Raw genomic sequence first — 16,855 nt, 5'->3', positions numbered from 1 at the left:
GTGCTGGTTCAGTTTACTTCTGAACGGACTGGTTGACGGAGACTTCTGTTGGGTCTTAAAGGTATCCTTTAGGCTGTTGGCTAGTATTTCCTTGCATGGCTGCCAAAACTCTAAGTATAATTTAGAATTTCCTAAAAACATAGAACAATGTTTTATTTCCAAAAATATTTCTAGAGGTAAAGGGGACATTTCCCCCAACCACAGGTTATAATATCCTGGAATTGTTACTTGTATGAAAAGTAATTTTTAATAATTATAAATGTAAATACTGGCTATATAATATCAAGATATCAAATGTAGAATTTAAATCTATAACGTCTAAATATTCAAAAAATGATAATAATAAATAATTCTGGAAGCGGGGGTGGGGGCGTGGCCGAGCGCCGTGCTGTGGGGAGTGAGGCTGGGTGAGATAAGTGGTGAATGATTTCCACCTGTGCTTATCACCTGTTTTATGTTTCAGTGAGGAGTGACAGGGGCTAATAAGGAGAGGAGACAGCGGCAGATGAGAGAGAGAGCCCAGCTATCTGTTACAGTAACCCAGACTCAAAGATGGTGGTGAACCCAAAAGCAGGTATTTATTAAACAAACACAGACAGCAAATGGCAGGTGAGTGATAAATGAGCAGACTGGTTCAAGAACAGACAGCAGTACTCGATGGAGGTTATTGAATTTGCAGATAGATGTATTACTTGGGTTGGAGGATAACACCACGGGAAGGAGACGCAGGAGAGGAGACTTGGAACAAACTTCAGAACAGCGCTGGAGAGGAATCATCGAGGGACTGGCATCTGAAGAGTCAGGTAAGTAGAAGGTAAGTGAGTCTGTATACTGCTATGATACCAGTCGAAGACTGAAGGGAGAGTGGAGTGTTATATAGAGGAGCTGATTAACACAGTGATTGGAGACAGGTGCGGGTGATCAGTATTTGGGGGAGCGGGAAGGTTGAGTGTTTGTGACGGGAAGGTCAGGTGGATCTGTGACATTACCCCCCAACCCACGGACCGCTCCTGAGGGACGAGCCTCCCGACACCGTGGCTGACCCCGTCTATGAGGAGCTGGATGGTCTGGGTGAGTGTCGTGGAAGTTAGTGAGTAGGGTCGGGTCCAGGATGTCGTCTCGGGGTACCCATGACCTTTCTTTGGGACCATAGCCCTCCCAGTCTATGAGGTACTCGAGGTGACCCCTGTGGCGTCGAGAGTCCAGGATGTCATGAACTTCGTAGATGGGTCTGTCTTTCAGGATAAGTGGCTGGGGGGTCGTCAGCTGTATCAGGTTCTGAGGGGTGAGGAGAAAGAGACGGATAGTGAGGTTTCAGGAGGGAGACATGGAAAGTAGGGTGAATGCAGTATTCGGGGGAAGTTGTAGTTGGTAGGTGACTGGATTAATTTGTTTAGTGATAGTGAAGGGACCAATGTAATGGGGACTTAGCTTTTTGCATGGTAGGTGCAGCCGGATGTCCTTATTGGAGAGCCAAACCTTCTGCCCGGGTTGGTAACTGGGGGTTGACGATCTCCAGGCATCGGCAAGGATCTTCTGGCGGCGCACAGCCCTCTGCAGGTGATGGGGGCTAAGTCCCAGACCCTCTCGCTCTCTCTAAAACAATAGCTGACCGCTGGGACATCAGATGGCTCTCTGGACCAGGGGAAAAGAGGAGGTTGGTAGCCGAGTACACACTGGAAAGGTGTTAAGTTGATGGATGGTTGATGTAAGGAATTCTGTGCATACTCGTCCTAGGACAGAAAATGACTCCAACGGTTCTAGCGGTGATGACAGAAGGTTAGAAGGAAACGGTTGATCTCCTGAATTTTCCTCTCAGTCTGCCCATTGCTCTGAGGATGATAACCAGAAGAGAGGCTGATGGTCACTCCCATGATGGAAAAGAAAGCTCTCCAGACTCTGGAAATGAACTGGGGACCTCTGTCTGAGATGATATCTTTGGGAAACCCGTAGTTTCAGAACACATGGTTGAAGAGGGCTTCAGCGGTTTCAAAGGCTGTGGGAAGACCTTTGAGGGGTATCAACTTGCAGGCTTTGGAGAATTGGTCAACGACCATCAAAACACAGATGAATCCCTCAGAAGATGGCAGGTCCATGATAAAGTCAACCTCAAGGTGTGACCAGTGTTGGCGTGGGATGGGTAGCAGAAGGAGCTTGCCAGTCGGTAGATGTCGAGGAGTTCGGGACATGGCACATTCCGGGCATACCTGGACGAACCTTCTGACATCTTTGTCCATGCAAGTCCACCAGAACCAGTCCTATATAAGCGAGAGGGTCTATTGGTCCCAGGGTGGCTAGTGCCCAAGAAGGAGTGGAAGAAGTCAATGAGTGATAAACGTTGAGAGGAGGGTACAAAGGTTCTGTTGGTGGGACAGCCCGGTGGAGCAGGTTCAGTGGTGGTGGCATCAGAGATTCTATCGTCCAGGGACCATTGGATAGGGCTTACAATTATGTGAGGAGGTAGGATGGTGTGCTCACTTCTCAGGGCTTTCCTCTGGAGCGTAAAGTCAGGAAAGGGCATCCGCCTTGATGTTCTTGTTCCCCGGATGATAGGATATTGTAAAACTGAAGCGTGTGAAGAAGAGGGCCCAACGTGCTTGGCGAGGATTTAGACGACGAGCCTCTCGAAGGTACTCGAGGTTCTTGTGGTCTGTTACTACCTGGAAGGGGTGTAGGGCCCCCTCTAGCCAATGCTGCCACACTTCCAGGGCCAAATTGACAGCCAGGAGCTCCCGGTTTCCAATGTCATAATTTTGCTCCACCGGGAAGAGTTTTCGAGAGAGGAAGGCATATGGATGGAGCTTAGATGGTTTCCCCTGCTGATGAAAAAGCACGGCTCCTACGCCATTAGTGGAGGCATCTACTTCTACCACAAAAGGCTTACTAGGATCGGGGTGGATGAGAAGTGGAGCCATGGTGAAGGCTTCCTTCAGATGTTGGAAGGCGTAGGAAGCCTCGGAGTTCCAGATCAGAGATTTAGGCTTGGATCGGAGAAGAGATGTTAAGGGGGCTGTGAAGATTTAATTCCTGATAAAGCTACGATAGAAGTTGGCGAAAACCAAGAAGCGCTGGAGTTCTCTGATGGTAGGAGGAGTGGGCCAGGATCACACAGCCTCTACCTTCCCCTCATCCATCTGGATACCCTCAGGGCTGATGTTGTAACCTTGGAACTGCAGGGACGACTGATGAAAGGAACAGTTCTCAGCCTTGAGGTACAGATGGTATTCCCTCAGCTTTTCCAACACTAGCGCAACGTGTTGACGATGGTCGGTCTCGTTCCGGGAGTACACCAGAATATCGTCGATGTAAACAAGGATGAATCAATGGAGGTACTCGTGGAACACCTCATTCATGAAGCCCTGGAATACGGAGGGGGCGTTGACAAGGCCATACGGCATCACCCGGTACTCGTAATGGACGGTTGGAGTTACAAAGGTGGTCTTCCATTCATCTCCCTTCCGGATTCAAATGAGGTTATACGCGCTGCGCAGTTCCGCTTGGTGAAGATGGTAGCTCCTCTCAACAGTTCCAAGGCAGCCGGGACGAGGGGAAGTGGATATTGGAACTTTACCATTATCTTGTTGAGGGAGCGGTAATCAATACAGGGCCAGAGACCTCCGTCCTTCTTTGCCACGAAGAATAAGCTCAAAGCAGCAGGGGATGTGGAAGGTCAGATGTAGCCTTGGTTGAGAGCCTCCTCGATGTACTCCTCCATGGCCTTCTGTTCAGGGATGGAGAGAGGTTATATTTTGCCACGGGGCACTGGCTCACCAGGGAGAAGGTCTATTGCACAGTCCAAAGGTCAGTGAGGTGGAAGTTGTGAGGCGCGGAGTGGGAAGAAGACGTCCTGGAAGTGGGAGTAACAGGATGGGATTTCCACAGAGGTGGAGTGGATAGGACTCTCGATGGATGTGGAGTTGAGACAGAGAGGAGGAGATTTCTTGGCGATAGTCGAGGGCCTTGGAATGGGAAGATTGGGGAAACAGGTAGGAAAGCATTGGGAGCCCCACTTCAAGACGTCGCCCAAAGACAGGAAATAATGGGGGAATGCAGTTTGAGCCATGGGCGTCCCAACATGATGTCAGCGGTCAAGTTCTCCAAAACCAGGAGGGTGATGGTTTCATGGTGCAGACACCCAACTTGGAGTGTCACGGGACCCACACAATGATGAATCACACCTCTGCCAATGGGTTTGCCAATAATGGATTGGATCTTTAGGTTGGGCTGACATGGCCGCGGATGGAGCTGGAGTTGGTGACAGAGCGCATCTGAGATGAAGTTGCTGGCTAACCCAGAGTCGAGGAGTGCGAGTACTGTAAGGGAATAGTTGGGAGCAGTAAGTGTCACACTGGTAGACAAGGGAGAGGAACAAACTTTAGAGTAAGTAACATGACTCACCAGTGGGCATGGAGGACGAATGGGACATGCCGAGATGACGTGTCCCTTACCACCACAGTACAGGCACAAATGCTGGTGCTCTGCCGATGATAGCTGGGAAGCATCCATCTGCATAGGCTCCCCGCCTGGTTCTGAAGATTGGATTCAGGGTGATTGTGCAGGAACAGGCGGAGACTGCAAGGTGGGCACTTCATTGAGGCAGGGCTTCATTCGGTTGGTGATTCGGATGGAAAGTTGGATGAAGTGCTCGAGCCTCATGGTGTCATCAAATGAAGTGAGATGCAGCAGCAGCGTTGGGTTGAGCCCCTGACGGTAAGTGGTGAGTAGAGCAGTCTCATTCCGTCCACTGGAGGCTGCTAGGGTGCGGAACTTGAGAGCGTAATCTTGGATGGTGACTTTACCTTCACAAAGATTACAGAGTTGTTCACCAGCATAAGTATCACCCACAGGATGTCCAAAAACCTCTCTGAAGTGTCGAGTGAAGCTCTCGAAAGTTTGAGTAACAGGACTGTTTTGCTCCCAAAGTGGTTGGGCCCACTGCAGTGCTCGTCCAGAGAGCAAGTTGATGATATACGCCACCTTAGACCGCTCTGTGGGGAATAGATGTGGCTGCATCTCTAGGGCGAGCAAACATTGAAGCAAAAAGCCACCGCAGTTCTCCGCCAATCCGGAGTATGGCGCTGGATTGACCAAGGGACTGGCAGAATAGACCGGTGAAGAAATTGTGGAAGTGTGGTTCGAGAACAGCGGGGCAGTGGGGTTAGATGAGGTGGTTAGTGCTCGACGGAGTGTGTCAACCAGCTCCTGGATGGGATCTGGACTTGCTGGGTTCATGATTCTTGATGGTCTGAGGTGGTTAGTGCTCGACGGAGTGTGTCAACCAGCTCCTGGTTGGGATCTGAACCTGCTGGGTTCATGATTCTTGATGGTCTGGTATCCTGTTACATTAACCCAGACTCAAAGGTGGTGGTGAACCCAAAAGCAGGTATTTACTGAACAAACACAAACACAGACAGCAAATGGCAGGTGAGTGGTGAATGAGCAAATTGGTTCTGGAACAGACAACAGTACTTGATGGAGGTTATTGTATTTGTAGGTAGAAGTATTACTTGGGTTGGAGGATAACACCAAGGGAAGGAGACGCAGGAGAGGAGACTTGGAACAAACTTCGGAACAGCACTGGAGAGGAATTGTCGAGAGAGCAGTCTGAAGAGTCAGGTAAGTAGAAGGTGAGTCTGTATACTGCTATGATACCAGACGAAGACTGAAGGGAGAGTGGAGTGTTATATAGAGGAGCTGATTGACACGGTGATTGGAGACAGGTGCGGGAGATCAGTATTCAGGGAAGCGGGAAGGTTGAGTGTTTGTGGCGGGAAGGTCAGGTGGATCTGTGACACTAACAGGGCTGCACCTAACGATAATTTTTTATTTATTTATTATTATTTTTTGTCGATTAATCTAACTATTATTTTTTTCCGATTAGTCGATTAATCTAACGACTAATTTGCCGATTATTCTAAAGACTTTTTATAATTATTACTTGATTAATATAACAATTAATTAACCCAAAATAAATATACAAAACTTGTCTCATTAATATTTCAATATTTTATTAAATCATCTTCCCTTAAACACAAACAAATGTACAAGAAACAAAGTGTGCACTGCAGGGCATTATTCTGCAACAAAAAACAGTGTTACTAGGAATGCAACTTTAATACAGTGAAAAAGACACTCTATTAGCATAACATATATATATATATATATATATATATATATATATATATATATAAATAAAAATTTCCAGCATTCTTTTGAATGTCCATGTACTAAAATAAAATATTTGATGCCATGAGTGTACCTTCATTTACTATTAGTATTATTTTGAATGGCCATGGAAAATGAATCAATGTGATAACAATTTTAACTGGTCGCAAAAAAGTAGTCCGTTAATTTACCTGATGAACTTTCACCTTTTCCTGACCCTTTATGCTTTGCAGGGCTAATGTGTGCTTCTAAATCACTTGCACCTTTATTAGCAACTGACACATAAGCGCCAGCTTTACATGTCATACATTCTGCTTCCCAAGGATCTCGACCTGGATGAAAGCATGGGAATTTTTGTGCAAATCTTCTGTAAATTTGCAGAAATTTGTAAATTTTCGTTAGGGCATTGTTTTCACTCAGCTGTCATTTGCTGCTACTGTCAAGCAACTGTTTGATGCCGAACACAACAGCACTTCGCGCGTTCACGGAGAGATTGACAGGCAGGAATTTGCCAGTAGTTGCTGCAAGCCTCTTATAATTGACCAATTGGTGTGCGAGAAGGCGGGACTTATAAAGAGGGGTTAATAATCATAATGCCACTAAAGCCGAATCCTGGACATTTTCGCAAATTTAGGAATCCCGGCCAGATGCTTTTTTAAGGTCCGAAAAAGAGGACATGTCCAGGAAAAAGAGGACGTATAGTCACCCTACGTTAGCAGCGGTGCAGAAATTACTTTTAACATGGGGGCGATGAGGAAACATTTAGAACATCAATTTAAAGTGACTACTACAAACAGAAACACGTGTTGTAATACTAATATGTCATGCTTGGGTGGAGACAAAAAGTAAACAGGACTTACGGTGCTGCCTTGCTGCCATCTTGACAAAGTGCTCCGGGATGCTTTCGCTTCAAGTGTTCATTCATGGCGGTTGTACTGCTGTGATATGCCATTTCCAATTTGCATAGCTTACACAGCACCACATTGTTGGGTCTCTGGCTAAAATACTCCCAAGCTTTAGATAACCGTAGGCGAGTTTTGTTTAGCTGCAGCTTGTTCTTCGGGGGAATCCATACTTAAACCGGGCGCTGCCATTTTAATTACTCCACTGCGACGTGCCGACGCATGTTATGCAAATCGACGTATTTCTGTAATCAATGACGTCGATTACGTCGATGAATCGTCCCAGCACTAACAAGCTGTTTGTGTGTTGGTAGTTTGCCGTGTGACTGAAAGCTGCCCTGATTTATTTCCCCCTATGATTTATTGATATCTCCGTTGATTTTATTTGTCGCTGTTAAGCGAACCTTTTTGATTAAATAAACGAATTTTCCTGTGTTGGAATCGCCATCTCCTGCTTCCTCATTCCCTGGAGCCAAAGATCTTGTTACAATAATAAGGGTTCATTAAAATATAACAATAATAAGACAAATGCTTGTACAAAGACGTAAAATTCATTCATTTCAAAAGGTTAATATTTGTAAAAAATAAATAAATAAATAAATGTATCAGGGGTACATCAAGTAAACTGTTTAGGTCAAAGAGGTTCAACTGACAAAAAAAATTTGGGAACCCTTGGTCTAATCAATGCTTTACTCATCTGCCACAATAATGCAATACATTTTAATAATCTAAATTATTTATTATTTACATTATATTTTTTTATTTGTTATATGTTATTTATATTATATTATTTATATATTATTTATAATTATTTTAATATGATTATTTAATGATTTTACATTTAATGATTTTTATTTGGGGGCCTTTCTCTGCTAATAGATACAGTATACTGTATGTGAATAATGCGATTAATTGCGATTAATTTGATTAATTAATTAGCATATCATGCAATTAATTTGATTTAAAAAAGTAATCGATTGACAGCCCTACATTTAATTGGATAATTAATTATATCTTGTCAGACATTTGCGAATGTCATGTATTTATATTTGTTTGAAGAAATTGTTTTAATTGTGCCAGTCAGATGAAGACTGACTCCCCTGACAAGTCTTAATTTCTCACAAGGTTTCTTCCTTCTCATACCTAAACATCTTAGGGAGTTTTTTTCCTTGCCACAGTTGCCTTTTGCTTGCTCACTGGGGGGTTGTAAGGCATGATTCTTTTAAAAGCTGCTTTGGAAAAATATGTATTGTGAAAAATGCCATACAAAAAAAATAAAAATGGAAAAATGTACACAGTTTCAGGCTTCTTGCAGGAATTATTCATTTAAATGTTTGAAAATCTGTGCACCCACCAGCTGTTGAGAGAGATGTCTTTTGATGTATTTAAAAAAATTAATAAATAAACCTCCTTATTTTGGTATTGAGGTGGTTACTTACCTCAATCCGGGTGGCGGAGGACAAGTCTCAGTTGCCTCCGCTTCTGTGACAGTCAGTCCGCACATCTCATCACGTGGCTCATTGTGCATGACACTGCGGAGACTCACAGCATGTGGAGGCTCATGCTACCCTCCGTGATCCATGCACAACTCACCACATGCCCCACTGAGAGCGAGAATCACTAATCGCGAACATGAGGAGGTTACCCCATGTGACTCTACCCTCCCTAGCAACCGGGCTAATTTGGCTGCTTAGGAGACCTGGCTAGAGTCACTCAGCACGCCCTAGATTCGAACTCGCGACTCCAGGGGTGGTAGTCAGTGTCAATACTCGCTGAGCTACCCAGGCCCCCAGTCTGGTATTCTTAATAATTCTGTCGCTGACAGAATTCTCACCTGGTGAGAAAATTCCATCCCCCTCTCCATTTGGCCAGCCAATAATCTCTCGCATTTTCTTCAAGGTAAGCTGCTCCATTAGCACAAACACTGGTGCGATCTCATATGTGAACCTGTAAACACACACACGCACACAGGTCATCTCTACCTGTCCCACATTTATGAGTGTCTTGACAAGTAGGAGGAAATTCACTAAATAACTGTACCCCTGTCAACCTGTTCAATCCATCACAGATACATTCTGAAGGCAGGACCCCACTGGACACCTCTTCAACCTATTAGCAGTCAGTAATCATCGACGATGATTATTCATGATGATCAGCTCATAAGAGAATGCAAATGTCAAGTGCTCATACAGTTCTGTCTGATCAATTTAAAGAGTACTGGCATATAATTTAGAGACAGCAGGGACATGTACAAACACGAGCTGGTGACATCAGGGGACACCGGCGCTAGCTGTCACATGGAGAAGTTGTCGCAAGTGCTATATCTCAGTACCTATAAGGTTCTAAGTCAGAAGTGCAACTGACAAATGCATTATTTTTGTATACTGGACTCAAACACCTTGTTCAGTTAGGATACCTTTAGTGAATTTAATGCTCCTAGCTAAAATCCTAATAGCAGACTATTTTTGTAATAGCTGTTGGGTAAACAAGTGAACACAATACAACCACACCAGAATACATTCAGGCAAGAGTCAGCTATATAATGTAGGTGTGTGTATATATATATATATATATATATATAAACTGGTGTAATGTTTGCAAGGAAGTCATGAGAGCTGGATCTAGATGCAGCTAAAGTTTAATAGAAAATAAAGCAAAGTACAAAAACAAAGTAAACACTGGAACAAGGCAGAACTAGGAAATAAAACAAACGTTACATCCACGATGGGAACCGATACATGAACAGGAGAAAACACAACAACTGACAAAGACTGAACAGAAATCAGGGCATTATATACACAAGGACAAACAAGGGACTGGAACATAGGTGAGAACAATTGGGAACAGCTGACAGAGATGAGGGCAGTGCATTTTTGGGAATTGTAGTCCAGGGAAAACAGAAGGCAGAGGATAAACACAAGGCGACACAACAGTGAATCGTGACAACTGGACTGTGTTCTCAGGACAAGGGAATTTGTCATCAATGTCAAGTCAGGACAAGCTGTCACATGTTTTAAATGTTGTAATTTTATACAATACTTTAATTACTGTTTCTGTAAAACAATGGTTTGGTATTTTGTTTACCTTTCAAAATCTGTGGACATGTTCTAAAGTTTTTTTTTTTTTTTTAAGCCAACACTTTGTGTCTATAGAGAAATTTACTTTCCAAAACAAACATAACCGTAGAAATATTCACTGTAGAACAAGTGTGACAGCTAGCTCTTATTTATACTGTACTGTATGTACTGTGTCTATATACACTTACTTCCTTACACCAAACTTCTGTAAATGCTCACTGTACTGCAGTACTTCATGAGAAAACAACATTTCACCAGAGAAAGACATCATAAAATCCCTGGCCCCCATAGGTCAAACAAGACCAGGATGTTCACTGTTGTACTTAAATATATATAAAAAGAACCCAACTGACCCATAAATATACTGTATTTACAGAGCAGAATTATACTTCCTCTACTTCTTATATTTGACATTAAATTACCAGTGTTGGGTAAATTACTCAAAAAAGTAATCCACTACAAATTACAAATTATCTCTCTAAAAATGTGATCAGATTACACTACCAATTACTTCATGGGAAAAGTAATCACATTACTAATTCAATTTAACTCATATAAAAATGTCTATATTTCCTCCTTGTTCATTGTCCCACTCAAGTCTTACACTCAGCACCACACATTTCAACCTTATAATGACTCATTAGTGACTCTTCAACTGTCACAGAAACGCAAGCGGACATACATATGAACATAATTCATGTTTTAAATATATTCTACATAACATTGTTTTGTGTAACCCAAGTAATGCACTTAAAAGCTTTAAATTAATAGAAAGTCAGTAACCATCTGATTAAACAAATTTGAAATGTAATGTGTTACTCTACTACACTTTTACACTACTACACTACACTTTTTGACTTAAAAGTAATTTGATTACAGTAACTAATTGCTTTGTATTCAGATTACATTCAACACCGGTTGCCACATGGAAAACGTTAATTAGTTGTGCTTGCTAAGGCAAGAATTACTATTAATATCTGTAATATTAATTAATATGTTTAGAGATTAAACATTTTTTTTTTTTTTTTTCCTAAACCTACGTAAAAAAAACTTTGAGCATAACTCAGTCCCACAACATTTTTGCTACAGACATAAATGCTAAATCATGCAACTTTTTGAGGAAAGGGACAATTACTTTTCTAAGCGATCAAACTTTCACCTGCCAGGTGATAAATGGGTGGAAAAAATACAGTAGACTTACATTAAAGTAGGGACCCAGGCCAAATTTCATGACTAGAAAATCATAAAAGACTTAGGGATGGACTCTTTTGAATTGGACCAGTAAGCAACCATTCACGACCCCCTAGAATCATGGCAGCGAGCTTTTCGGGCAAGAGCCACTCATATTTTGTTAAAAAAAAAAAAAAAATCAAATCTTTGTATATTTTGTTATTAAGAGAACCTCTATTATTTTTGCTGTTTTTGAACACTAAATTTAAATATTCCTCACAGACACCAGTCTGCTTTATGATGGACAGTTGAATGGATGGATAGGGGTAGAGGCGTAGACTGTGTAAGAGTCACAGCTGGCGGTGTGTCTCAGCATGTGGCTGTAAATTAGCCTTGACCAATGAGGTGTTACGCTACATTCTGGCCATGTGAGCATCTGCAGTCTCAAAACACTCTGTCATATCTCACTGGAGCTTTTCTGTTGAGAGCTAACATGTGTTATTCTGAACTGGCATACTCAGGTTTCTATTGAAAATGTGGCTGTTTTTTTCTTGGACATTGGCCTGTCTTTGATATGCAGATAACGTCTTATTATGGTAATGTTCATGAACTCCCTAAAAATAACAAATCTAAAGCAAGAATGGTGGAACTCACATGTTAGTATTTGCAGTAGACGTTAGCCACTCTCCAGCTAAACCAATGATGTCTAGGCCTGAAGACAACTGGTTAAAAAACCTGGGGTGACCTGCAGGGACATAGAAAGAGAGAGGAAATATTGTATTTTCCCTGCCCTCTGTGACTCATCAGCTGAATCCATATCATCACCCATCATTCGTGAAAAAATGATCAATATAATGCAAAATAGTCATTTTCCTATCTGTTCTATTTTAGTGTTTTTTTGTTTTTAATCCCATTACATGGTTTCTCTGTAACAGAGCAGCAGTCTGGTTACAGAGAGAGAAAAAAAATTCTAAAATGAATAGATTTTTATGAATTGACTAAATTATTTTTACCGATAACTTATAAACCTTTAAAAAACAGATCTACCATGAGCTCCGAGGTTGTTAATCAGTGGTATATTTTTCTTATGAAGCAATCAGTCCACATTATTTCAACTGTATTATTTTTTTTTTTTTTCTTTTTTTTTAGTTAAATAGTGGAATTTCTGGTCAAAAAAAAAAAATAAATAATCCACCTATCAAAGAATCACGGCAAACAAAGTGTGGCAAAAGAGTTCTGCAGTGACCGGCGACTCCCATGACACACTGTGAATGACGCAATCAAGTCGGTCCAAAGTCTTTCTAGCAAGTCAGTCCACTATCGGCCATCTTTGAAATGCTCTCGGGAGGCTATTTCCATTAATGCCAGTGCAGCTCCTATCTACTTGAATGGTGGAACACCAAAATCTCAAAAACAGTTGGTCAAGATTACGATCAAAGAACATATTTCAAATCAGCAGTAAAATCTGACAATGCTGGTATCCTAAATTGTGCTTCTTGACCTCATATTATGCTAAAAAACAATATTTTCATGGCTTGTCTAACTATTGCGCATGCGTGTTCTCGAGTTGATTGACAGGCGATGTCTGTATCTAAAAAGCGATTGGCTCTTTTATCTGTAAGGTGGGACTTCCTTTCTACATTCATTGACTGTTGGGCGCTAGAGCCTACACTCAAATATTTGAACACTTTTGAACGAAATGTATTGTTTCTATACGTATAATCAGATACTTTAAATCAATAATTTTATATTTTTACATTGTTTTTAATCCGATTATGTCATTCGCATGAGCGAAGTACACAGTCTTGTACGTTTGTCTTTTTATCCGATTTTCAAATACTTTCCTGCTTCTAATAAAAGTTTTTCATGTTGTGATTCAACTCTGAGCTGGTTGGTTTGGTTCATGCCTTACTACTGTTTTATGAAGGATTTTATGAAATCCTTATGGGAGAAATGAATGGAAAAACATAACCACCTCCATTTTTAATTTGCATATGACAACAGTGCTCTTGAAACACTCATCAACTTGTTGAAAGCTTTCTCATAGTTTGTTCCTATTTTGCTATTCGCACAGCAGTAGAAGATGTGTAGGTTTCTATCACCTGTCCGGACTCCGTATTTGAGTGTGTCTCTGCAGTCCACTAGAATCTGCTCCAGGCTCTCTGGCTGATCACACAGCTCGAGGTTGAACCCCTCCATTCCCTCCAGCAGCTGGTGTGGATGATGGAAGTCCAGCACTTTGGTGGATCTGTCGAAGGTCTTTCGCACATAGTTAGTGAGGATGTCCACCACTTCAAGCAGGAACTGGATTGTACACTCCTCTCCATTTTTGGCAGGAAGTAGATCTGTCACCAAATTGTTTACACAGAGAAATGAGCAAAACTGTTGCAGTTGAGTTCTACGTGAATATGACAACATTTTTGCAACTCAAACTTTACGTGCTGTGTAACATGTTTGGCTGCAGGTTTCCAGTGAACTGTCCAGCTGGGGGTGCCAAAAGCAAGTAAAATGTCGAGGTTTTGAGGTGAATTTTAGATGGATGTTTTTAAAACATACCTCCCTAATGTGAAACTTTTTGCCTGAACCTAACCAATAGTGTTTTAAAATATATTTGAGAAGTTAAAAAAGACATCCTTACATTATCAGTATCTAAATCAAACCATTAGTGTTTTAAAATGTAGAAGCACAATTAAAAATCACAATTTCTAAATCAACCACATATTTCCGTGCTAATTCTATGACTCTGTAATGTCACGTGTCAGCTTGAGTCCATGGCTGGTCTTGAACCATGGATATCTAACTTCAAATACAGCACCCTATCAGGTGAGCTACCGTGCAAGCTAACCATGCTGGAATAAGTGTATTTATGTAGGTGGGTCTGTAATACAAGCATTAAAATGTATTATTTTTCAAAAGATGCATTAGAGTAAAAGTGTGTGGATATCAATAGTAGGTTCTGAGTAATAGAGAGAAAAATAAGTATTTATAAAGTCATAATCAGCCATTAAAGTCATGATTTGAGTAAAAGTGAATAAAACACACAGTTGTTGTAGTGCCTAGTGTTCATTTCACCTGGAAACTGCAGGGAATTGTACCTGGAGAAACGTATTACAAGTTTTGCAATTTACAGAAATACTCAAACCAGCCCATCTGGCACCAACAATCATCCATGTGATTATCTAATCAGCCAATCGTGTGGCAGCAGTGCAGTGCATAAAATCATGCAGATACGGGTCAGGAGCTTCAGTTGATGTTCACATCAACCATCAGAATGGGGAAAAATGTGATCTCAGTGACTTGGCATGATTGTTGGTGCCAGATGGGCTGGTTTGATTATTTTTGTAACTGCTGATCTTCTGGGATTTTCACACACAACAGTCTCTAGAATTTACTTCGAATGGTGCCAAAAACAAAAACATCCAGTGAGGGGCAGTTCTGAATTTTGTGGCTGATCAGTGTGTATATTAATTTGTATTTTGTGTCAAGAGTGCAAGTACATTTAACAATCTAAATAATAATGCTCAAATGTCATGCTAAACAATGTTTAAACTAATAAAGTTTAATATATTTAAACTGATATTTTACAAATAAATAAAGAAATACACTATCACCACAGCCAGGAAAACATGCATTTGGACACAATGTCACATCTGGACTCAACAGATAACATATAGGTGCAGGAAATATCTGCTCCAAAGAGAATGTAAATTTTACTGTAGCTTCCACAAAATGCTATAGCATAATATAATACATTATTATGGAGAGATGACTATGCTGATCTGGATTACATACCATTTCAGTCTGAACTAAAGCAATAAATACTAAAATAAATAATTCTGTTGCATTTAGACTTGTGCTTTATAAACCCACTTTTCAATGTAACACAAAATCAAACTGCTTAACTGTCCAAAATATGTAGAATGATTAACCTTAGTATGTAGGCTACGTATGTATGTAATTTTATGGGGGTTTTCTTTTATTTATTTTATTTATTTATTTAAGGATATATTTATTTATTTGTTTGTTTGTTTGTTTGTTTGTTTGTTTATTGTGCACATAATTAACTGTATGTTAAACGAAGTACACTATAATACACAAAAAAATTCAAGTGAAAATTATGGTGTAAAAGTATAGGCTAAAATTTTGAAAGTTACATAAAATAAAAATATGATTGTACAATTTAAATAATTTAGCCGCTAAATTATTTAAACTATTCAGTTAGGCTGTGTTATTATATTATGATGTAAAATTCTGGAATAACTGGAAAATAACTCTTTCAATACAATTAAGGAAAAAAGCATAAAAATCTGAATACATTTCAGCCCCCCAAAACAAAAAGTCAAGGCAAAAATAAGATATGTAAAATAGGATGATTTTTTTTTTTTTTTTTTTTTACTGTTTCTATTGTTCTCTGCATATAAAGGTGATTATAAGCCATATGAACACTGGGGGAAGGAAGATTTTATCACTTACCTCTTGCATACAGATTGGAGAAGTCCGTCTCTGTGCGTCTGAAGCTTGAGTCTCGCTCGTTGTCCCGTGTTAAAATGTTCTTGAAGGTCTGTTGATCGTTAAAAAAGCCGACTATACGGCTTTTGTCCTCAACGTTATTGTTCTTCTGCAAAAATCCTATTTTATTACGAAGAGAAGAGGACTGCAATGAGGTGACTCCATTTCCAAACACTGCAGCAAATATAACTCAAATGTCTTTAAACTTCATTTCGGAACAGTGGTGATGTCCGTACTGTTCGAGTCATGTGTATTTATGGCACACGTTATCTAGGGGGAGGTCACCACCAATGACATCAGTGTTCAGTACTAAGGGTCAATAATAGTCATTTAAAGGCGCAGTAAATCCCGATGCTCACATAGACTGAGATGAGCGCGCGTGAGGACGCGGTGCTGATGCTGTGCTCATCCCCGTGGGGAGATCTCACAGACTAAACTGATGACGTTAGGGACGACATTGCATATCATAACTGTCAATAAAAGCAGTTTCATTTGGGTGAACCAAGTAATACCCCGCTTCACACTGTCTCATTGCAGAATTCATGAATACATGAAAGAGTATTAAGGTAGCATATGCTATTCAAGACATGAGAGAAAAATTCTGCATCGAGACAACATTGAGCTCTTTCGATTCTTATATGAACATATTTTTCATCATGTTATCCTTCCGCGCCGGGATAATTCAGGCGATGATATCTCATTGGGTAGACAGATTTCAAGTAGCTAAGAACTATTTTAAATAACCTGACATTCCATTTAAATCGTTCCTGATGGCTTTAACTTTTTTACTTCGTAGAATAGGCTACAATAAAAATGATCAATGACAACAATCTAAATTGGACAATTTACATTTAGCCTATATGTCTGCATCTATCAAACACAACCAAAAACAGATTTCTCATCAGTGACCACAATCTAAATCTAGATCTGTCCACAAGCACAACAGCACAAAGTAAAAGCGACTTGTATTATCTCTGCAAAACAGAGGCTTGACGGATTGTAATTTAATGGATTTCTAGTGACCGTAAATTC

General features: G+C 40.8%; 1 protein-coding gene across 3 annotated transcripts in view; it reads right to left on the bottom strand.

The window, feature by feature from the left end:
• Positions 1-16,855, bottom strand: part of LOC127448067 (glutamate decarboxylase 1-like) — a 48,484-nt gene that overhangs the window by 27,342 nt on the left and 4,287 nt on the right. The window contains exons 4-7 of one of the 3 annotated variants that reach the window (XM_051710345.1): positions 15,788-15,943; positions 13,417-13,659; positions 11,969-12,059; positions 8,902-9,014 (exon numbers count right to left, since the gene is read on the bottom strand). In XM_051710345.1, coding sequence (XP_051566305.1) covers positions 8,902-9,014; positions 11,969-12,059; positions 13,417-13,659; positions 15,788-15,943 — 603 coding nt within the window. Of the gene's footprint in view, positions 1-692; positions 4,339-7,025; positions 7,245-8,901; positions 9,015-11,968; positions 12,060-13,416; positions 13,660-15,787; positions 15,944-16,855 lie in introns of those variants that run through there. The other 2 variants (XM_051710347.1, XM_051710346.1) reach the window with 2 other exon arrangements.

This window comes from Myxocyprinus asiaticus, chromosome 11, assembly GCF_019703515.2.
Source record: "Myxocyprinus asiaticus isolate MX2 ecotype Aquarium Trade chromosome 11, UBuf_Myxa_2, whole genome shotgun sequence".
NCBI classification, from domain to species: Eukaryota; Metazoa; Chordata; class Actinopteri; order Cypriniformes; family Catostomidae; genus Myxocyprinus; species Myxocyprinus asiaticus.
Note: the sequence above shows the minus strand (reverse complement) of the source record. Positions and strands in the feature narration are given on the sequence as shown.